We start from the raw sequence: 16,673 nt of genomic DNA, 5'->3' as shown, positions 1-16,673 counted from the left end.
TTAAAGTAAATGTCAGCATTGTTTCGTTTCTTACCCCATCAGCACGAATGGAACACTCCAACAGGCGCAGGCTTATGACGAAACCTTTGCGCGGGTGTGAAGGAATTAGGAAACACTGACAAACAAACATGGACTAACAGCAATGAACGTGTTTGGGACTCCAAGAGAGACATGATGTCCTCATGGCGGCAGCTGGAGCTCCACCCGAGGATCATAAGCGCTCTCGGGAGAGGTGACGAGCCATGTTGTCTTCTACTTCCATTAGAATTAAACACAACACATTGCAAACGTGACATAGAAAATGGCAATAGTCAATCTATTTTCATTTTTTTTTTCAATTTTCACATCTCATCTTCAACCATTGATTGGAGATGTTGGGACTGGCTCACCAAAGTGCCAAAGAGTCGTGTTTTTAATGGAGCACGAAATAGCTCTGAAAATAGGGCACAAAGAAATGTTAGCAGTCACAGCAATAAAACACAGGTATCGTGCATTTAGTCATAGTAGCTCTCATTGTGGTGAATACATCATTACACAATGAATACAACTTTATCCATCCATCCATCTATCTTCTACCGCTTATCCGAGATCGGGTCGTGGGGACAGCAGCCTAAGCAGGGAGGCTCACATTTTCCTCTCCCTGGCCACTTCATCCAGCTCCTCCCAGCGGATCCTGAGGCGTTCCCAGGCCGGTTGGGAGACATTGTCTCTCCGTGTCCTGGGTCTTCCCCGAGGCCTTCTACCGGTCGGACTTGCCTTGAACACCTCCCCAGGGAGGCGTCTGGGAGGCATCCTGACCAGATGCCCAAGCCACCTCATCTGGCTCCTCTCAATGCGGAGGAGTTGCGGTTCTACTCCGAATCTCTCCCGGATGACAGTGCTTCTCACATTATCTCCAATGGAGAGCCCAGCCACTCTACGGAGAAAATTCATTTCGGCCGCTTGTACCCGCGATCTTGTCCTTTCAGTCACTACCCAAAGCTCATGACCATAGGTGAGGGTAGGAACGTAGATCGACCGGTAAATTGAGAGCTTTGCCTTTCGGCTTAGCTCTCTCTTCACCACAACGGACCGATGTAGAGTCCGCATCACTGCAGATGCCGCACCAATTCGCTTGTCGATCTCACGTTCCATCCTTCCCTCACTCGTGAACAAGACCTTATACAATACAATACAACTTTATATTTTTATAAAATCATCACTGATCTAGATATGCAATCTAGCACAAAAAGCTTCAAAATAGGTTTCATGTGAAACTAGTGACTTAATGTTGGTCCTTGACTAGCACTCTACAATGACTTGCATGTTGTATGGCACCACTTTAGTTGTTACTGTGGTTATGCTGCTTTTTCTCCAGCTGACGTGAAGTCTGTCAGGGACGTGCTGTGCATGTCAGGTCCAGATCTGCAGAGACTCACCTCCTTGTCGGCCTCTGACGTCCAGCAACTGCTTACTTCTGCATCTCTGGCTTGCAGGCGCCAGGGTCCGCTACCAGGTGTCGTTCACCATCCTGTGAACACTCAACTGACCTGACAGTACGCTGACCCATGTTTGTGTGTGCAGCTCTTGTGTTGCATCAACGCGAGGGTCACACGTTGGAGTCTGGTTTCAGACTCAGCACAGGCTGCCCTCTGTTGGACCGGCTGCTGAGAGGAGGTCTTCCTGTGGGGGGCGTCACTGAACTGGCAGGAGAGAGCGGTGTCGGGAAGACTCAGCTGGCTCTGCAACTCTGTCTCTCTGTACAGTACCCGATCCAACACGGTGGTTTGAACTCAGGTTAGTCAATGCAGGGCAAATGATGAACACCACGGTTGGGAGATTCATATACAATATGTGTGCACGCATGCATGCACGTGTAGGAGCAGTATTTGTGTGCACAGAGGACACTTTTCCCAGCAGACGCCTGCAGCAGCTGATCACAGAACAGTCGTGTCTTCGCTCTGATGTCCCTTCACATGTGACCAGCAGCCTTCACTTTAGTGACCATGTTTATGTGGAACATGCTGCTGATCTGGTGGGTGGTCCGGTCAGTCTGTCCCCCTGTACGCCAATCACCTGTCTTTCTCCAGTCACACATTGTTATTGTTTATCGTTAGGTATCTCTTCACTCATGTCTGACACATCGCGTGCCCCTCTTGCTTGCTCGGGGTCTGGTCCGGTTTGTGGTTGTGGACTCGGTGGCGTCTCTATTCAGGTCAGAGTTTGGAGTGGCTGATTGGATGGAGAGGACGAGACAGCTACTGACTGTCTCCTCAATGCTGCATTACCTGAGTCACGAATTTAATACAGCTGTTCTTTGCATCAACCAGGTCACTCTCACACACACACACACACACGTCCTCTGCCTCAACTTGGAGCATTATGTGTTTGTGTGTTCTAGGTGACTGACATCTTCAGCAGCTCAGAAGAATATTTGGGGTAAAGTCACTTTTACATGCTAGCTAGTCACTGACATCAACACATTGTGGCTTGTTGAGTGTGATTCGTTGAGGTTTGATCGCTTCTGTCTTTCAGTCCTTCTTACTCGACAGTGTGCCCGGCACTGGGCTTGGCTTGGGCCAATCAGGTGATGGTTCGTCTGATGATGCGGCGTCTCCATATGACCGTTACCAAGGGTGACCAGGACAGCAGCCTCCGCAGGCTAGAGGTGGTGTTTGCGCCTCACCTCGCTCGAACGGGACAGGACGCCGCCGTGTGGAAGGAGGGCGTTCAAGGAGTTGAGACTTGACTAATGTTAAAAATACAATGATCAAGATTGTTCTAAATTGTTCAAAACAATGGGGCAGTGTGTTGTATTCTTCCTAACAAGGTCATGTACCGAATTGCCTTCAGTGTTTAACAGATACATGCATGTTAAGTGAATAGTTTTTGAATTGATTGTATTGCGCACACATGTATTGATAAGTCAGTCAGGGATTGTCAGGTGACAACGCTACCAATTAGTCGAACATTTTGTTTGTTGTCATTAACTCCTGATTTTTTTCTTCATTAGTCAGTCGTCCGTGACTTTGATTAGGTGACTTTGTAAACCAGTGCTGGGCAGGATTAAGAATGTATTTTTACAGTGATTGTGTGTGAGTCATGCGGCTTTGTCTTTTCGGTATGTTTAAGAATGTGGAAACCAAGCTGACAGAAAAAATAGAATCACAATACAGTGGTCAGAATTTTATACTTTGTTTAAACATGGTTTTGTGATAACTGAATCCAGGCATTTTAAAATATATATTACAATGTCTATTTTTTAAGAGAAAAGTTGACTGCTGACCTCACATTTTATTTACAAATAAATTCCATCCTACGTACTGCAACCGTGTACACTTTTATTTTAAGGACGCGACTGTATAGACAGTTATTTCCGGCGTGCGCTTGCTGCACTAATATGCGACATTTGTGAATGTTCGAGGTCGGAGACGTTTTTTTCCTGATAGAAAACACCATCATCGTCGTGTGAGACAAAGATGCCTGTCTAGAAGGCTGGTTTGTTTCGTTGTTGACCTCCGCTAGATCGAGTTTATTACGGTATTGGGCAGACGCCGACCTGTATTTTGAAGAGCCCACAGGCGGAAACAGCTATTTCCGGTGTGCACTAGCTTTACGATGATGCGCAGTTTGTGAATGTTCGAGGTGGGAGACGTTGTTTTTTCTGATAGCAAACGTCGTCATCATCGTCGGAGATGAAGCCTCGTGAAGGTTTGTTGTTTATTTCGTTGTTGACTACCGGTAGCTAGAGGTCGTTATTGGTCAGGCCGCCTGACGAGGGATTGCTTCGAGTCGATCTGGGTCTTGTGTGTCGTAAACATGTCTAGGATGCAGTTCATGTTGCTTCCATTCGGGATGTATTGATCCAGCAGCTGTGATATCACTGTTCGCCCACAAATAGTGTGGGGATGATGACGTCACAAGGCTGAGCCCTGGTTAATGCTTCACGCAGCATATCATAACAATCTTGAGACATGATGCAAATATTTCAGAAGCAATCATTGTTTGGAGCTTTTTTATTGGAAGGGCTTCTTTTGTTGAGAAATTGGAACACTTTGGCACGCCACAAGAAAAGTGTCCATTGATGCACAAAACAGCTATTAATTATTATTAATATTATTTGTGTTTGCTTGCCAAATAAGGAATCGTGTTTCTGTTTTATTCCAGCAATGATGTCCTCCATGCCTCTGACTTTGGTCGTTATTCTTGGCCTCCTTGTTCCACTTCGCTGTCAGCCCGCCATTGATGGCCCGGTTCGGGACCTGATCAACAGGAATTCTGACTTTTCTACTCGATTGTATCGTGCGCTCGCTAGCCGGACCGACAACAACGTGTTCCTGTCCACAGTGACAGTGTCGTATGGTCTGTCAGCTCTGCTCAGCGCCACAAGTGGATCGAGCCGGGAGCAGCTTCAGCAGGTGCTCGGTCTGGCTGGACTGGATCCGCAGACCTTCCCAGGTGGGTCAAAATGTCCCTTGAGGTCTTCTTATTGGGGTTTGTGGGTTTCCATCGCGAGATTTAACTCACTCTCCTCCGTTCAGACCTGTTTCAGTCGATGACCACTGCCATGCTGGGGAGCGGTGCCCTGAACCTGAAACAGGGTGTGGCCATTTTCCCCGACTCAAGCATCCAGGTGTCAGCATCATACCTGGACCTGGTTCAAGCCAAGTATGGGGGGACTGTTAAGAGCCTGACCTATGCAACGCCGCGGGAAGCCGCTGACATGATCAACATCTGGGCTCAGGAGCAGACTAGGGACCAGGTTCAGGATTTGGTCACAGACCTAAACCCCCAGACGCAGTTGCTGCTTGCTACTGCCGCTCTCTACCAAGGTGTCACCTGTCAGGCCTCGGATGTCGCTCCTCAGCTGTCAGGAGTCTTGTAACACATGTTGGTTTCTTTCTCAGGTCGTTTCAGTCAGGCCTTCAACGCCAGCGTTACTCAGGATGAACGTTTCTACGTAGACAAGTATCATGTGGTCACGGTTCCAATGATGTTCAGGGCGGACAAGTACTTTCTGGCGTATGATCGCTCGCTCAAAGTTGGCGTGTTGAAGCTGCCGATGGTAGACGGAGCGGCCATGTTGGTTGTGCTGCCTGATGAAGATGTGGACATCACTGCAGTGGAAGAAGAAGTGACATCAGAAAAGATCCAGTCCTGGATCCGGCAGTTGAAGAAGACGTGAGTCCATCATTCTTCTGCTTTGTTCTGACTCATCCTTTTCGGGTGCTTTGTATTGCTATTGTCCAAACAGGAAGTTGGAGGTGCAGTTGCCACGCTTCCTGTTGGAGAGTTCCTGCTCTCTGGGGGATGTCCTGCGGACTCTGGGGCTGGTCCAGGTGTTTCAGGATGACGCAGACCTGAGCACCATGGGCGCCACTCAAGGCACCAAACTTTCGCAGGTGACAAAATCAATCCCATCAGCCTGAAACGTTTTATATCCAGTCCTAACATGACCTCACTTGTCTGCAGGTGTTTCACAAAGCCGTCCTGTCAGTCGATGAGAGTGGCGATGGTGACACCTCTGGAGGCGGATCCAGCGTCTTTGCTACCCCTCCCCCTCGACTCACCATCAACAGACCCTTCCTTTTTGTCGTGTACCATCAGACCAGCGGCGGGGTGCTCCAGATGGGCCGCCTGCTCGATCCCACCAAGAAATAAAAGAGCTGACACAGCAATTTAAAGTCATCTAGTGTCCCGCACTACCAAAGTGTCCAGCCTGTGTGCTCTGCATGTTTCTGCTGGTTCAATACAGACGCTACCCTACTTATGAACACTGCCGTTAGCAATATTTGACTGCCGTGTTCATTCAAATCTTATTCACTCCTTTGTGCTCCTTCAATGTAGTACGTTTTGAAATCTATTCTGCCAAATCCACCCCGGCCATCCCCCCCAGTGTCACTTTGGTTTGGTTTCTGTGTCAAGGAACAATGATGCAGAGAAAGAGCATGACAGAACAGATGCTAAGGCAATGGTGTCCCAAGTGTGGCCCGCGATGCATTCTAAAAATACAGTTTAACAAGAAAAAAAAAAAAATACAGCAACAGTAGGAAGGAAAAAATTGGTAATTTTTACCAGATTAAAATCTAAACATTAAAAAAATCTTTAGAGAATAACGTGCCAATGTTAGCAGAAAAAAATAGTCATTCTTGTAGCATAACATTGAAATATTAAAAAATAATTTAAAAAAAAGTCGTAATATTATGTCAAAACAATGAATAAAGTTGTAATTTTTTCGAAAATTAGGTTGCGGAAAAAGTTACAATGAGAAGAATAATCCGGGAATAAAGGCAAAATATTATGGTCATAATTACGAGCAGAAAATTTCCAAGAAGAAAGTGGAAGTACTTGGAACATTAAAAAAAAAAAAACTAATTTGATGAGAATAAAGTCAAAATATTTAGAGAAAAAACTCATATTCTAATGAGAGAAAAAGTTGCAATTTTATGAGAATAAAGTTGTAATATGAGGAAAGCTTTACTAGCATAGAGTTGAAATAGTAAAGAAAAAATGTTATTTCATAAAGTCGTAATGTTATGAGAAACAAACAAAACAAATTGATGTTTTTGGAAAATTAGTTTGGGGAAAAAGTTATATTACGGGAATAAAGTCATAATTTTACAAGAAGAACATTTACAAAGATTATTTAAGAAGAAAGACAAAATATCTAAAAATAAAAAAGGGGGAAAAAAAGACCAAAGTTCATACAATGAATGCGCTTTTCCATCTATATTACAAAGCTAAGCAGTTTTTTTTTCTTGAAATATAACTTCTTAGCATATCTACGTGTGTTGTTTACAAAATATCAAAATGGTACTTGGAGCCTTTCTCAGAAAAAGTTTGGACACCCCTTTGCCTAATAGTGCAGGAAAACCAATTATATAAAATAGCAAATAACAACTTACCAACAGTTCAAAATACAAACAGCCTTCGGGAATGTAACTAGTTTGTAGTTGACTAACATCTTTAGTGAGCATTTTATTAGGAACATGTATGATCTATAAGCATCACTTCTGCATGAGTTGACCTTTCACCTGTTGTAACTGATGAATATTGTGCTTGTTGAGTGTGATGTTTGTCCACACGGACCTTTTTACCTAAATGATTAATGGCAGCACAACATGTGTCAACACTGACAAGGCTCATTTAAAGGAATGTAACAATAATATCAATCAGGCCGCTGCAGCAAAAAAGGATGTAACGGTGTCAAGTCATTGGACTTTAATAAAATTGTGTCAAATCAAGTGTCAGTTAAGTTCCCTCTGCTTGAAAGACAACAGCAAGCTCATGTTAGGTAGTTGTGTTTTTCTTGACACAAATGAACAAATATGTCAGCAATCTGGACTTCCAACAAAGTGGCCCAGCTATGCAGCATGATAAAATAATAAAAAATATTGTTTAGACACAATAGCAGCACAATAGTTTGTCTCAGAATGTCACAGAATAACCAAATTGTTCTCTGGATGATAAATACACTAACCACCACTGAAAACACTGAGACGTTTACCTGACCAATCAAATTGGAGATTAACACCCCCCACCTTTCTCTGACTCCTGATTGGATGAAGGCTGATGTCAATCCTGTCATCGGCATCCTGATTGTACGTTGAAAGAGTTGGACTTCCTGTTGAGCCAAAACCAAACAAAGTGTGGACTTTAATACAAGCAAGTCAACTTTCATCAAATCTAAAAGGGCGCTTCTCCAACTAAAGGTGTACACTTGTCTTAAATGCGCTTCAGAACCTCTTAAAGTCACATGTTCACCATGTCTTTGTCAATCGTGTGGGAGAAAGTATGAAAATGTAACAAATGAATGTAATCAACTGTCTGAATGAATTGTTCACATGGGGTTTCATTTTCATTCAACAAAACTCACATCAACAACTTCCTGGATTTGCTGTCCTCCAGTGCAGTGCTGTGCTCGTCTATGGATTTACTGCGCTGGTACAAGAAGCTGTTCCTGTGATCTCCAGAATCTATCTTAATGCTGCTGTTGTCTCTCTGGTCCAACGCACTGGTCCTGGGTTTTCTTTGGCCTAAGGTATTTGTCCTTCTGTCCAAGGCACTTACTCTTTGGACCATGGTCATAGTTTTGTGTTCAATAGGACTGTTTCCGTGGTCTACATTACTGGTTCTCTGATCCGTCATGTAATTCCAGTGGTCCTTGTTAATGGTCCTGTCCTCTCTCTGGTCTAAGGTGGTAGTTGTTTGGCCGTCGGAAGCAGCCATGTCAGGGAGGGTGGTGGAGTTGCTGCAGATCAGCACTGGCCTGTATGAGGTGGACGGAGATTTGAAGTGGGTAGTTCTTGAAAAATCATCTGGTTTCAAGAAGTGATATATGATTAAGAAAGAGAATGATGGTTATTCTTGACTGACAAGATACTGAAGCAGGTCTGTAATTGAAGAAGATACCTTTGCTGTGTAACGAGGAGGAATTCCGACTCCCAGAAGAACCACTTAACGCTTTCCTACCACTAAAACATTAAGAGAACATGGAATAGGATTAATGCACAAAAGAAGGTTTAAAGGAACCTCGAGAACCCTGACGTCATGTGCACTGACCCCAGGACCATCCTGAGACCATAGTCCTTAGATCACGCAAGAACTGCTCTGGCACCACCCTGGACCATTCAAACACCACTCTTACGCTTTTTTCCTCTGTGGCTGAGAGCTGCTTCACATTAGGTTTTTAGAGCTTTTGTTTTCTTCAATATGACTTGTTTTTTATTGTAAACATGAGCCAAATTTCAGACTTTTCCCGTCCAGTTACACAAATGTCCAAAAACATTTAGCTCTGTCGAACACGACGTCTGTCAAACAATGAATGATATGGTTTCGATATGCTGTTCATTCACACATTTTTTAATACAGTGGAATCCCGGTTAGCATGGTTTGCAGTTCCCGCTAACGTCGAGAATTTATGCTTTGCTTTGAGTACATTTGCCCATTTGCCCAATACGGCACACATCTTGTTGTGTTATTAATGCACTGTCCAACTCTCTGTATTTTTATCACAAAACGTCCTTAGCTTCTCACATGAAGCTGGCTTGCTTACAAAATGGCAACCGGAAACAGCAGTCAGCTATGTAGCCCGTCTATGATCTTGTCATCTCAACAAGGCTAAAATAAAACATGCTTTTATAGTTTTACATGCATAAAACAATTCTGAATGCATATAAATGACGAATAAAAGGGATTAATGAACATTTGCCCTGCCATGCTCCACCGAAAGACTGAGCAGATCGTTCCTCCCCCACACAATGCGGCTTTTCAACACAACACAGGGGGAGCATTAAAACACACACAGGACTGGACTTTTTACCGTGTTATGTATTATTATTATGTATTGTTATTATTTATTATTGCACTACAAATTTGATGTGATCTGTTCCATATTATTTATTTATTTATTTACTCTTGTTATGGTTTTCTGTTTTCTTGTTTTTCTTATGTCTCATGTCTTGCCTTGGTTGTTTTATTTTGTGATTAAGTACTTTCTGTGGCTCCATTTTGAGTTAATGAGGTGAGAAACACTATTGAATTCAAGAAATAACTCATGGCAAAACAGGAAGGTGTTGCCTGTGTGGTGTCTCACTGCCACATCGAGTCTTTGGAACACACACATCAAGAATCATCTCGTCAGTGAAGGTAAAAGTAACCTTAAATGTTAATTTACCCTTTTCATTCATCATTTATATGTATCTATATGCATTTGGAATGAATTGTTTACTGCATGTAAAACTTTAATTGTAAAACCATAGAAACGGGTTTTGTGTGAACATTTTTGGCTTTCTGGAACGGATTAATTGGATATACATTATTTCTTATGGGAAAAATTGATTCAGTTAGCGTCCATTTCGGTTAGAGTTGGAACTGAAGTTGGAACTAGCTTAGCTACCGTGCAGGAAACTCAATGCTTTTCATAAATTAATTGCGTGGCTCACACAAATCTCCCTTTTGTTATTTCCTGATTTCCTGGCGCAACCACTGAGACGTAATGCCAGGACTCCCCTGGACAATGGCAAGTGAAACTGGTGTTGTGTCAGTTTTCAACTCCAGCCCTGAAGTAAATCAGAACCAGCATCACAGTTCACTACAGTGGTAAAGGTTAGCTGAGCTCATTCTGAGAAGAAAAACAGTCCATTGCAGAAAGAATTAAGCCTTACAGAGGTTGTTGCGATGCGTCAGGTTTGCAGACGGTCGGTTGACTGCTGAGAGAACGACTCCGTGACAGTTTGACCCTCCTCGTTTCTTTGCCTTAATCATACAGGAACATTAATTAGCAAAAAATAATTTCACGTCGTGTGTGCGGTTCTAAAAGGTTGTCTGTGTTCAGTCTTACCGGATGAGGACACCGACAAGGACAATGACTTGGACTTGGTCGTAGACAGACTGGGATTTCGGTCGCTTCCTGTTACAAACAAAGACATTTACAAACAACAATGAACTCTCAGATGAACGAGTAAATGAATTGCTTGTTTTGCCAACTGCAAACTTTGACAAAAAAGAAATCAGTGTTCTCACGTCGCCTCTCTGATTGTTTGATAGAGTTAGGTTTTGCTTCGCTCTGCTGGTGTTCCAGTTGCTCCTAGTAAAATGAAACAGGACAGTAAGTAGATCAGCCTGAAAGTGGCGTGGCACTTTAACACCCACCATCTCCAGCAGCAGTGTCTCTTCTGTTTCTTTCTTCTGGTCCAACACATCATTGTCCTTCCTCCTCTGAAACTGCCACAAGACACAACATGAGGAGACAAATCCTACTTTCAGCTATATAACATTCATATAAGCTGCTTACAGGTTCTGTGAGGTCCATTTTGTCTAGGTCCAACACAACCTGAAAAGGAGAGCAGGAAACTGGGTCATGCTCAGGTCCAAATTCAATTTATTTTTAAAGCACCAAGTGAGAACAGAAGTGATTCTTTTCATGAGCAGAACTAGAGATGAGCGAGTACAGCTTTATCTGTATCTATTCACCCATCTAAATGATATGTATCTGTACTCAGAGTGGGTGGGGTTTAACCGGAAATAGCTGGGGCTTAAATCGGTACATTATTTTAAGTCTGAAATTGACATGAATTGATCAGAAGTTGCTATATTTATTGTTTATTACTCAGCTATATGTGTATGTGTGTAAGTGAGCTGTAAGACTCTTATTTCATTACTTTTTTATGATCTGTGTGAAGTTGGTGAGTCATGCAAACATCCAGTGATGGCAAACAGGGAAATAATCTGTCAACCTTGTTCACTGTAGTTTTCTCAAAAGCACCATGTGTGTTCAGTACTATGAGCAAATTTTCCAAGTGAATTTATATCACCAGCCAAATTAGAAGCAAGCAGACAAAAAAAAACACCAGCACTGACCAACGCAACATGAGCCGTTTACAGCTCTGTCTTGCCAAGTGCACCGCGTACGTAACAAAACAAGTATACCAAGTAACTTTAGATACGAGCTGAGCTGAGGAAAACCTAAAAAAAAAACAGTCTGGAGTGGATGCATTGACCAACGCAACACGAGCCGTTTTCAACTCTGTCTTTCCAACTGCACCGCGTACGTGAGCAAGGCACGGCTCCTCTCTGACTGCAGCCTGCAGCAAGTCTGTCTAGGGAGGGGCAGTCGCTGTGCGATGTGGATTTTCCTTCATCACAATTACAGATAATGACGAGCTGTACTCGTTTCATGCTCGTACACGGCAAAAATGCATTATCCGTAATGGATACTCATCTAAAACGAGTATCCAGCTCATCCCTAAGCAGAACTTTTCGGAGAACACACCTTTTACACCATCAAGCACATTGTGACTAACAGTAGTTAACCTTAAATGGAACCTGCCACCCCATCCTGAACACCATAAGCACTAAATGGATGGATGGCTCACCTTGTGAATGGCTGTGACCACGTCTTTGTCCTTCTCTGTACAGAGGAGCTTCTGGACACAAAAATCCAGCTGCAGAAACAGCTGCTTGTCGGCCGGCAGGCGTAGCGATGACCGCAGCCTGGGCAGCATCTGACAGAGTTTGTACCTGTTGGAAACCCAGCAGAAGAAAAATCAGTGTCACGCTGGTACATAGGGGTTTGCAGTGGTGGACTACCTGACGTTGGCCACAGGATCATGGACCAGTTCTAGTGCTGGGATTAGGAAGTGTCGGTTGAAGTACTTCCTGGAAAAAATCTCACTGGCCTTTTCACAGACATCAAGAAACCGTAGACGATTCCAGTAACTCCGCCCCCGAGCCAGAGCTGAAGAAACACAGTCAGCGCATCTTGTGGTCACGTAACATGTTCAACTTGAGGTCTTTCAATGAGGGTAGGATGAGTATGGACCAAAAACAAGCTGAAATACTGTCACCATGTGACATAACACAAAACATGAGAGGAAAGCACCAGAGACCTCTGACCTTGGATCAGCCACTCCATCATCTTGCGACGGTGTTCCTGTTTGCGGTTATAGCGAAGGAATGTGCAGAACATCCGAGCAGCCTCTCTCTGCACTGGCAACACCTTCTGCAACCACAGCAGACATTAGTCGTAACATCTGCTGTCCTTCACTTGAGTGTGTCGACTTGGTTGAGTCAGCTGACGTTGCTAGTGAGGATGACAAAGATGCGAGGAGACAGACTCTGGTGCAGCGGCTCTCCAGGGAGTAGTTTAGCCAGAATGCTGTAACGCTGCAACAGCTTCTCATGCAGCCTCCAACGCAGAGAACCTCCAACCTTTTGCTCGGCCAACAGCAGAGCTGACAGCAGTTCGGAAGACTGGAAGGAACCCTGGAGGAACCCCAGTAAACTCTGTGCAATCTGTCTTTACATTCCAAAGAGGAAATGCTCTTGTTAGTTTTCTGACCTTTTTGTCTTGTGTCAGTTTCTCTCCTCTGAACAGAACCACCTCCAGAGTTTCCTCCAAGTGATTCATCAGAGCATCCAACACCTCAACAACAAAATCAACAAGAGTAGAAATAAAAAAGGAAGATTTATGTTGGGAAGGTTAGGAAAAAGTTTTTGAAACTGTGTGTTATTGGTCGAGGGACCTCTGACCTCCAGAGCGTCATCCTTCAACAGAATCAGAAGCTCTTTGTGAACCAGAGCAACATTCGAACTGAGCAACTTCACCACCTGACAAAAGGAAATGAACAAAGCTTTTATAGTTTTGAAAGGACACTTGAGCCTCAAAGAAGAAAGCTTTGATGTTGTTCATCTTTGAAAGCATAAAATGAGAGGATATGGCTGTTTTTCCTTAAATCTGACCTGATGAAAACTGGCAGCTGCGCTTCTCCGGACGCTGACTTCGGGATCGCAACAAAGACTTGAAAATGACAGGTACAAGTCGGACAGGAAGTGGGTGGAGTCAGCAAATGCCAACATGGTCTGAAGAGACAATCGTTACAGTCAGTGTCCCCCAGCTTCTGCATTGTTTGTTGTGTGGTGTGTTTTTTGTTGTATCTGCTCACCGGCAGGTTGTAGCAGCAGTTGCACCGGATCAGCGTTGTCTGGTCATCAATGTTTTCGTTTCTTTCAGTGTTGAGACCAATAACACACAGCGACTTGAATGTCTGCAGTAAGTGGACCTTCTGCTCGTCTGACAGACAACCTGAAAATGGTGGCGACTTTAGGACTTATGGACTGGAGCAGGGGCAGTTGTTCCGTGTCGTGACAAGCACACAGACTGCCAACACTTACGAAAGACGCTTTCTAAAAGGCCATCTTTAAAAATATTAAAAACTTTTGTTGGATTCTAACTGAAAGATCAGAGAGAGACAGATTGGATTCTCACCTGCAAGTTGACTGCAGATTTTTCCAAACTGGAATGACAAAGATGCCATGATGGCGTCACCTGCCTGGAACACCGACATCACCAAGGGAACCACAACACGAAGTCTGTTCTCTGAGGAGGAGGCACTTATTAATAAGTGGTAGCATTCAATGTACCTCCACTACCTGTCACTCACCGCTGTCAATCTTCTCCATCAGGTTGATGATAGCGTCCAACGCTGCAAGACGGACGCCGCTGTGCCCATCTCTCGCCAAGTCAACCAAGTCAGGCAGCAGCTCTCTGCTGGTCTCGTCCACACTGGACAAAGGAGACACACAACGTCATCAAGGTGTGTGTGCTTGATTTTTTTCTTTCTTTCTTGAAATAATAATAAATGATAAAATATTGACCCTGACGCCATGGCAATGCTCTCCAACTGGCGGCACATGCATGCTCGAACCTCAAATTCTGGATCCTGACACAAAGAACGAGCCAATGGCATAAGCTCTTTCTTCACGCTGAAAAAAGAGAAGAAGTCTTAAATAGACACACCACGTCTCCTGTGCATACTCGGGCTCAAACCAGGGTCTACCAAATGAGTCGAGAGAGTTTGGCACTGAGTTGTCAACTCCATGTCCAGTGTGACTCTTAAGGTTTACCAACATATTGCACCGCGATAGATAAATATTTACGTGTGAGAATCCAGTTTACAGAAGACTTTGCCCAAAATGCGACAGCGGGCCAGACGAGTTTGAAGAGAATGTGAAGGCAGAGATTGGAAGACAAGAGGTCTCAGCACCTGTCGAAATAAACAAAAAAATACAAAAAAGATCATGAGGAGACAAAGCTTTGACTCCACTGAGGCAGGACTCTGAATGAATGAATCGAAGTATCATATCTATAGACAAGTCATGAGCAAACTACTGGTCCATACTGGTACCTCCTGTTTGATTGTCTCCTTTGGTAAAACGTCCATGGCACACAACAGAGTCTCCAGCCAGGCGTTACTCACCACTGTCCACAAAAGATAACAACATCAGCGCCCAAAGGTGGTCTTACCTGCAGGCCTTAAGTTTAGGGCTTGTACCTGCATCTCGGTGGTTCAGGTGGAGCAGGACCGTCTTCAGTATGGAATAAGTGTGTGTGTGGATCAGGACGATGTCATCCTGCAGGATGGTCAAAAATGACACTGCAGCTGCCAGTTGGATTTCAGCTCCAGCTCCACCAAGGACCTCCTGAGTTGGGCAGAATAAAAGCTCACGTTCCACATCCCATCCTGTCTATCATTACAGTGAAGGCAAAAGAGACGTGATCGTACAAACGTACCCGAACCTTTGGTACGACCCAATGGAACGTCTCTGCTGGATTCTGACGGATCAGACTTGGCAGGTTAGCGATGACACTTGCTCTCTGTACCTCCTGACCCGCACTAAAATATAGAAAACATAGAATGAAGAAAGCTTTGGTTCTACAATGTGTAGTGTGGTGGATCCACAACTGACAGGTAGTAGCATCCATCAGTCCATTTTCAGGTGGCGGGACTCATGAGTGCTCACCGAGAGTCACGCAGACTCACCTCCACAAGTCTGGACTGTTTTGGACTCACCTTGACTCATGTGTTTTCACGTGGAGTCTCACCTGAGGAGGTAGACGGCTCTGTCGATATCGTTGAGGTTTTCGTCCACCGTCAGCTGACTGATTTCCTCTGGAGTCTGACAGAGAAGAGAAGAAGAAACTATGGAGTTGAGTTTTAGCTGAGTAGCAAAGACCAGCAATTAACGCCAGCGGTGTTAATTTTGAATAATTTTCATCATAATTTTTGTCAATGTAACAATCCTGAAAAGGGGAAAGATATGAATGAGGATGACCGGACACGATGTCTCCCTCTGGCAGCCTCATCCAGAATGTTTTAATTATTTCACAGGTGAACTTATACAGCAACAAACAAACAACAAACAAATTAATAAAACAACAAATAGTGTCTCTTTTTACATTATTGTACTTAAATGACAAAACTTTCTTCTGAAGTACACAATTTCCATACAAAATACTTGCATGTTATTGTTAACATATTATCAGACATATTATCAGGTCTTAACAAACAAACAAAAAGACAACTACACAGGTTCGTGCTAAACTCCTCCCGAGCGCCATTACTGCTCCCACAGACGGCAGCCTGGTAGATTACACTGCTATGTAGCACCTAAAAGGTGGTTCTAAACTTCGTTTTAAAAGTTTCTTAAATGCCCCAAACATGCTCAAGATGTTCACATATTGCAGCACTGTATCTAATAAATCTAACTGACCATGACATACCTGAAAAGGGGAAAGATATGAATGAGGATGACAGTAGACGGTGTCTCCCTATGGCAGCCTCATCAAGAATGGAGCACCTCGGCCAGGAGCTCCCCCTTTCGGCCCTTACAGACGTAACCAATCGATCCCAGATGAACTGATTACAAGTACATTTTTAACCATGCTAACACATTTTACACATTTTAAATTGTTATAAACCCTTTACACTGTTTATGCAACTTCCATAGATTAATATTACAACAAGGCTGACCTATTATTTAATGAATTAATTATTCAATTTTTAAACCAGCACTTCTCAATACAAACAAACAATCAATCTATCTCCCCTGCAAAATTTTATGTTGTCCCGACATCACAACCTTTGTGAACCAAGGGGTCTAATTGGTTGTCTCAGTAAATTATTTTTTTTCTTTAGTTTATTTTAGGACAGTACTACCTAAATGAATTATGGGAGCCACTAAAACTCCACTAAACATCAAGCAGTATCACTATGACTAGGAAGAGCTGAAGGCACTTAATATCCCTGCATGAGAATGGGCTGGTAAACTAGATATGGACTCGTCCACCCACTAACTGAGTGGAAGTCTTGACATGGTATCTGCTGGGACTGGTAGAAACTGTCATTCACTGC

General features: G+C 43.7%; 4 protein-coding genes across 10 annotated transcripts in view; 3 read left to right on the top strand and 1 right to left on the bottom strand.

The window, feature by feature from the left end:
* The first annotated feature begins 84 nt into the window (after positions 1-84).
* On the top strand, positions 85-3,373 carry xrcc3 (X-ray repair complementing defective repair in Chinese hamster cells 3). Of its 3 annotated transcripts, none has more exons than XM_054761672.1 (7): positions 85-232; positions 1,476-1,495; positions 1,564-1,776; positions 1,860-2,014; positions 2,097-2,309; positions 2,381-2,418; positions 2,515-3,373. In XM_054761672.1, exons 1-7 carry the CDS (start codon positions 183-185, stop codon positions 2,726-2,728), a joined length of 903 nt encoding a protein of 300 aa, XP_054617647.1. In that variant the 5' UTR covers positions 85-182; the 3' UTR covers positions 2,729-3,373. The 3 variants fall into 3 exon arrangements, with proteins under 3 accessions (XP_054617647.1, XP_054617645.1, XP_054617646.1); XM_054761670.1 differs by having other exon boundaries at positions 1,358-1,495; XM_054761671.1 differs by having other exon boundaries at positions 1,358-1,495; positions 1,860-2,194.
* Positions 3,374-3,529: 156 nt separating this feature from the next.
* On the top strand, positions 3,530-7,223 carry serpina10a (serpin peptidase inhibitor, clade A (alpha-1 antiproteinase, antitrypsin), member 10a). The gene is made up of 6 exons (XM_054761668.1): positions 3,530-3,690; positions 4,147-4,437; positions 4,521-4,811; positions 4,887-5,160; positions 5,234-5,381; positions 5,452-7,223. Exons 1-6 carry the CDS (start codon positions 3,675-3,677, stop codon positions 5,638-5,640), a joined length of 1,209 nt encoding a protein of 402 aa, XP_054617643.1. The 5' UTR covers positions 3,530-3,674; the 3' UTR covers positions 5,641-7,223.
* The window catches only part of ppp4r4 (protein phosphatase 4, regulatory subunit 4), an 18,815-nt gene continuing 8,429 nt past the window's right edge, over positions 6,288-16,673 (bottom strand). For 2 of the 5 annotated variants that reach the window (XM_054761665.1, XM_054761664.1), the window contains 24 exons: positions 15,365-15,438; positions 15,053-15,155; positions 14,814-14,961; positions 14,667-14,740; positions 14,419-14,525; positions 14,137-14,244; positions 13,923-14,044; positions 13,748-13,858; positions 13,425-13,564; positions 13,222-13,341; positions 13,012-13,089; positions 12,821-12,904; positions 12,559-12,744; positions 12,376-12,481; positions 12,070-12,217; positions 11,856-12,000; positions 10,775-10,813; positions 10,633-10,704; positions 10,504-10,567; positions 10,322-10,390; positions 10,146-10,236; positions 8,392-8,453; positions 7,856-8,297; positions 6,288-7,603 (listed from right to left, as the gene is read on the bottom strand). In XM_054761665.1, the coding sequence (XP_054617640.1) occupies positions 7,564-7,603; positions 7,856-8,297; positions 8,392-8,453; positions 10,146-10,236; positions 10,322-10,390; positions 10,504-10,567; positions 10,633-10,704; positions 10,775-10,813; positions 11,856-12,000; positions 12,070-12,217; positions 12,376-12,481; positions 12,559-12,744; positions 12,821-12,904; positions 13,012-13,089; positions 13,222-13,341; positions 13,425-13,564; positions 13,748-13,858; positions 13,923-14,044; positions 14,137-14,244; positions 14,419-14,525; positions 14,667-14,740; positions 14,814-14,961; positions 15,053-15,155; positions 15,365-15,438 (2,733 nt within the window). In that variant the 3' untranslated portion in view covers positions 6,288-7,563. Of the gene's footprint in view, positions 7,604-7,855; positions 8,298-8,391; positions 8,454-10,145; positions 10,237-10,321; positions 10,391-10,503; positions 10,568-10,632; positions 10,705-10,774; positions 10,814-11,855; positions 12,001-12,069; positions 12,218-12,375; positions 12,482-12,558; positions 12,745-12,820; positions 12,905-13,011; positions 13,090-13,221; positions 13,342-13,424; positions 13,565-13,747; positions 13,859-13,922; positions 14,045-14,136; positions 14,245-14,418; positions 14,526-14,666; positions 14,741-14,813; positions 14,962-15,052; positions 15,156-15,364; positions 15,439-16,673 lie in introns of those variants that run through there. The other 3 variants (XM_054761666.1, XM_054761663.1, XM_054761667.1) reach the window with 2 other exon arrangements.
* The window catches only part of LOC129172659 (ankyrin repeat and SOCS box protein 2-like), a 27,407-nt gene continuing 24,710 nt past the window's right edge, over positions 13,977-16,673 (top strand). Inside the window, exon 1 of the mRNA XM_054762623.1 lies at positions 13,977-14,075. The gene's annotated coding sequence lies outside the window, so the exon portion shown is untranslated. The remainder of the gene's footprint in view (positions 14,076-16,673) is intronic.

This window comes from Dunckerocampus dactyliophorus, chromosome 19 (assembly GCF_027744805.1).
Source record: "Dunckerocampus dactyliophorus isolate RoL2022-P2 chromosome 19, RoL_Ddac_1.1, whole genome shotgun sequence".
Lineage (NCBI taxonomy): Eukaryota > Metazoa > Chordata > Actinopteri > Syngnathiformes > Syngnathidae > Dunckerocampus > Dunckerocampus dactyliophorus.
Note: the sequence above shows the minus strand (reverse complement) of the source record. Positions and strands in the feature narration are given on the sequence as shown.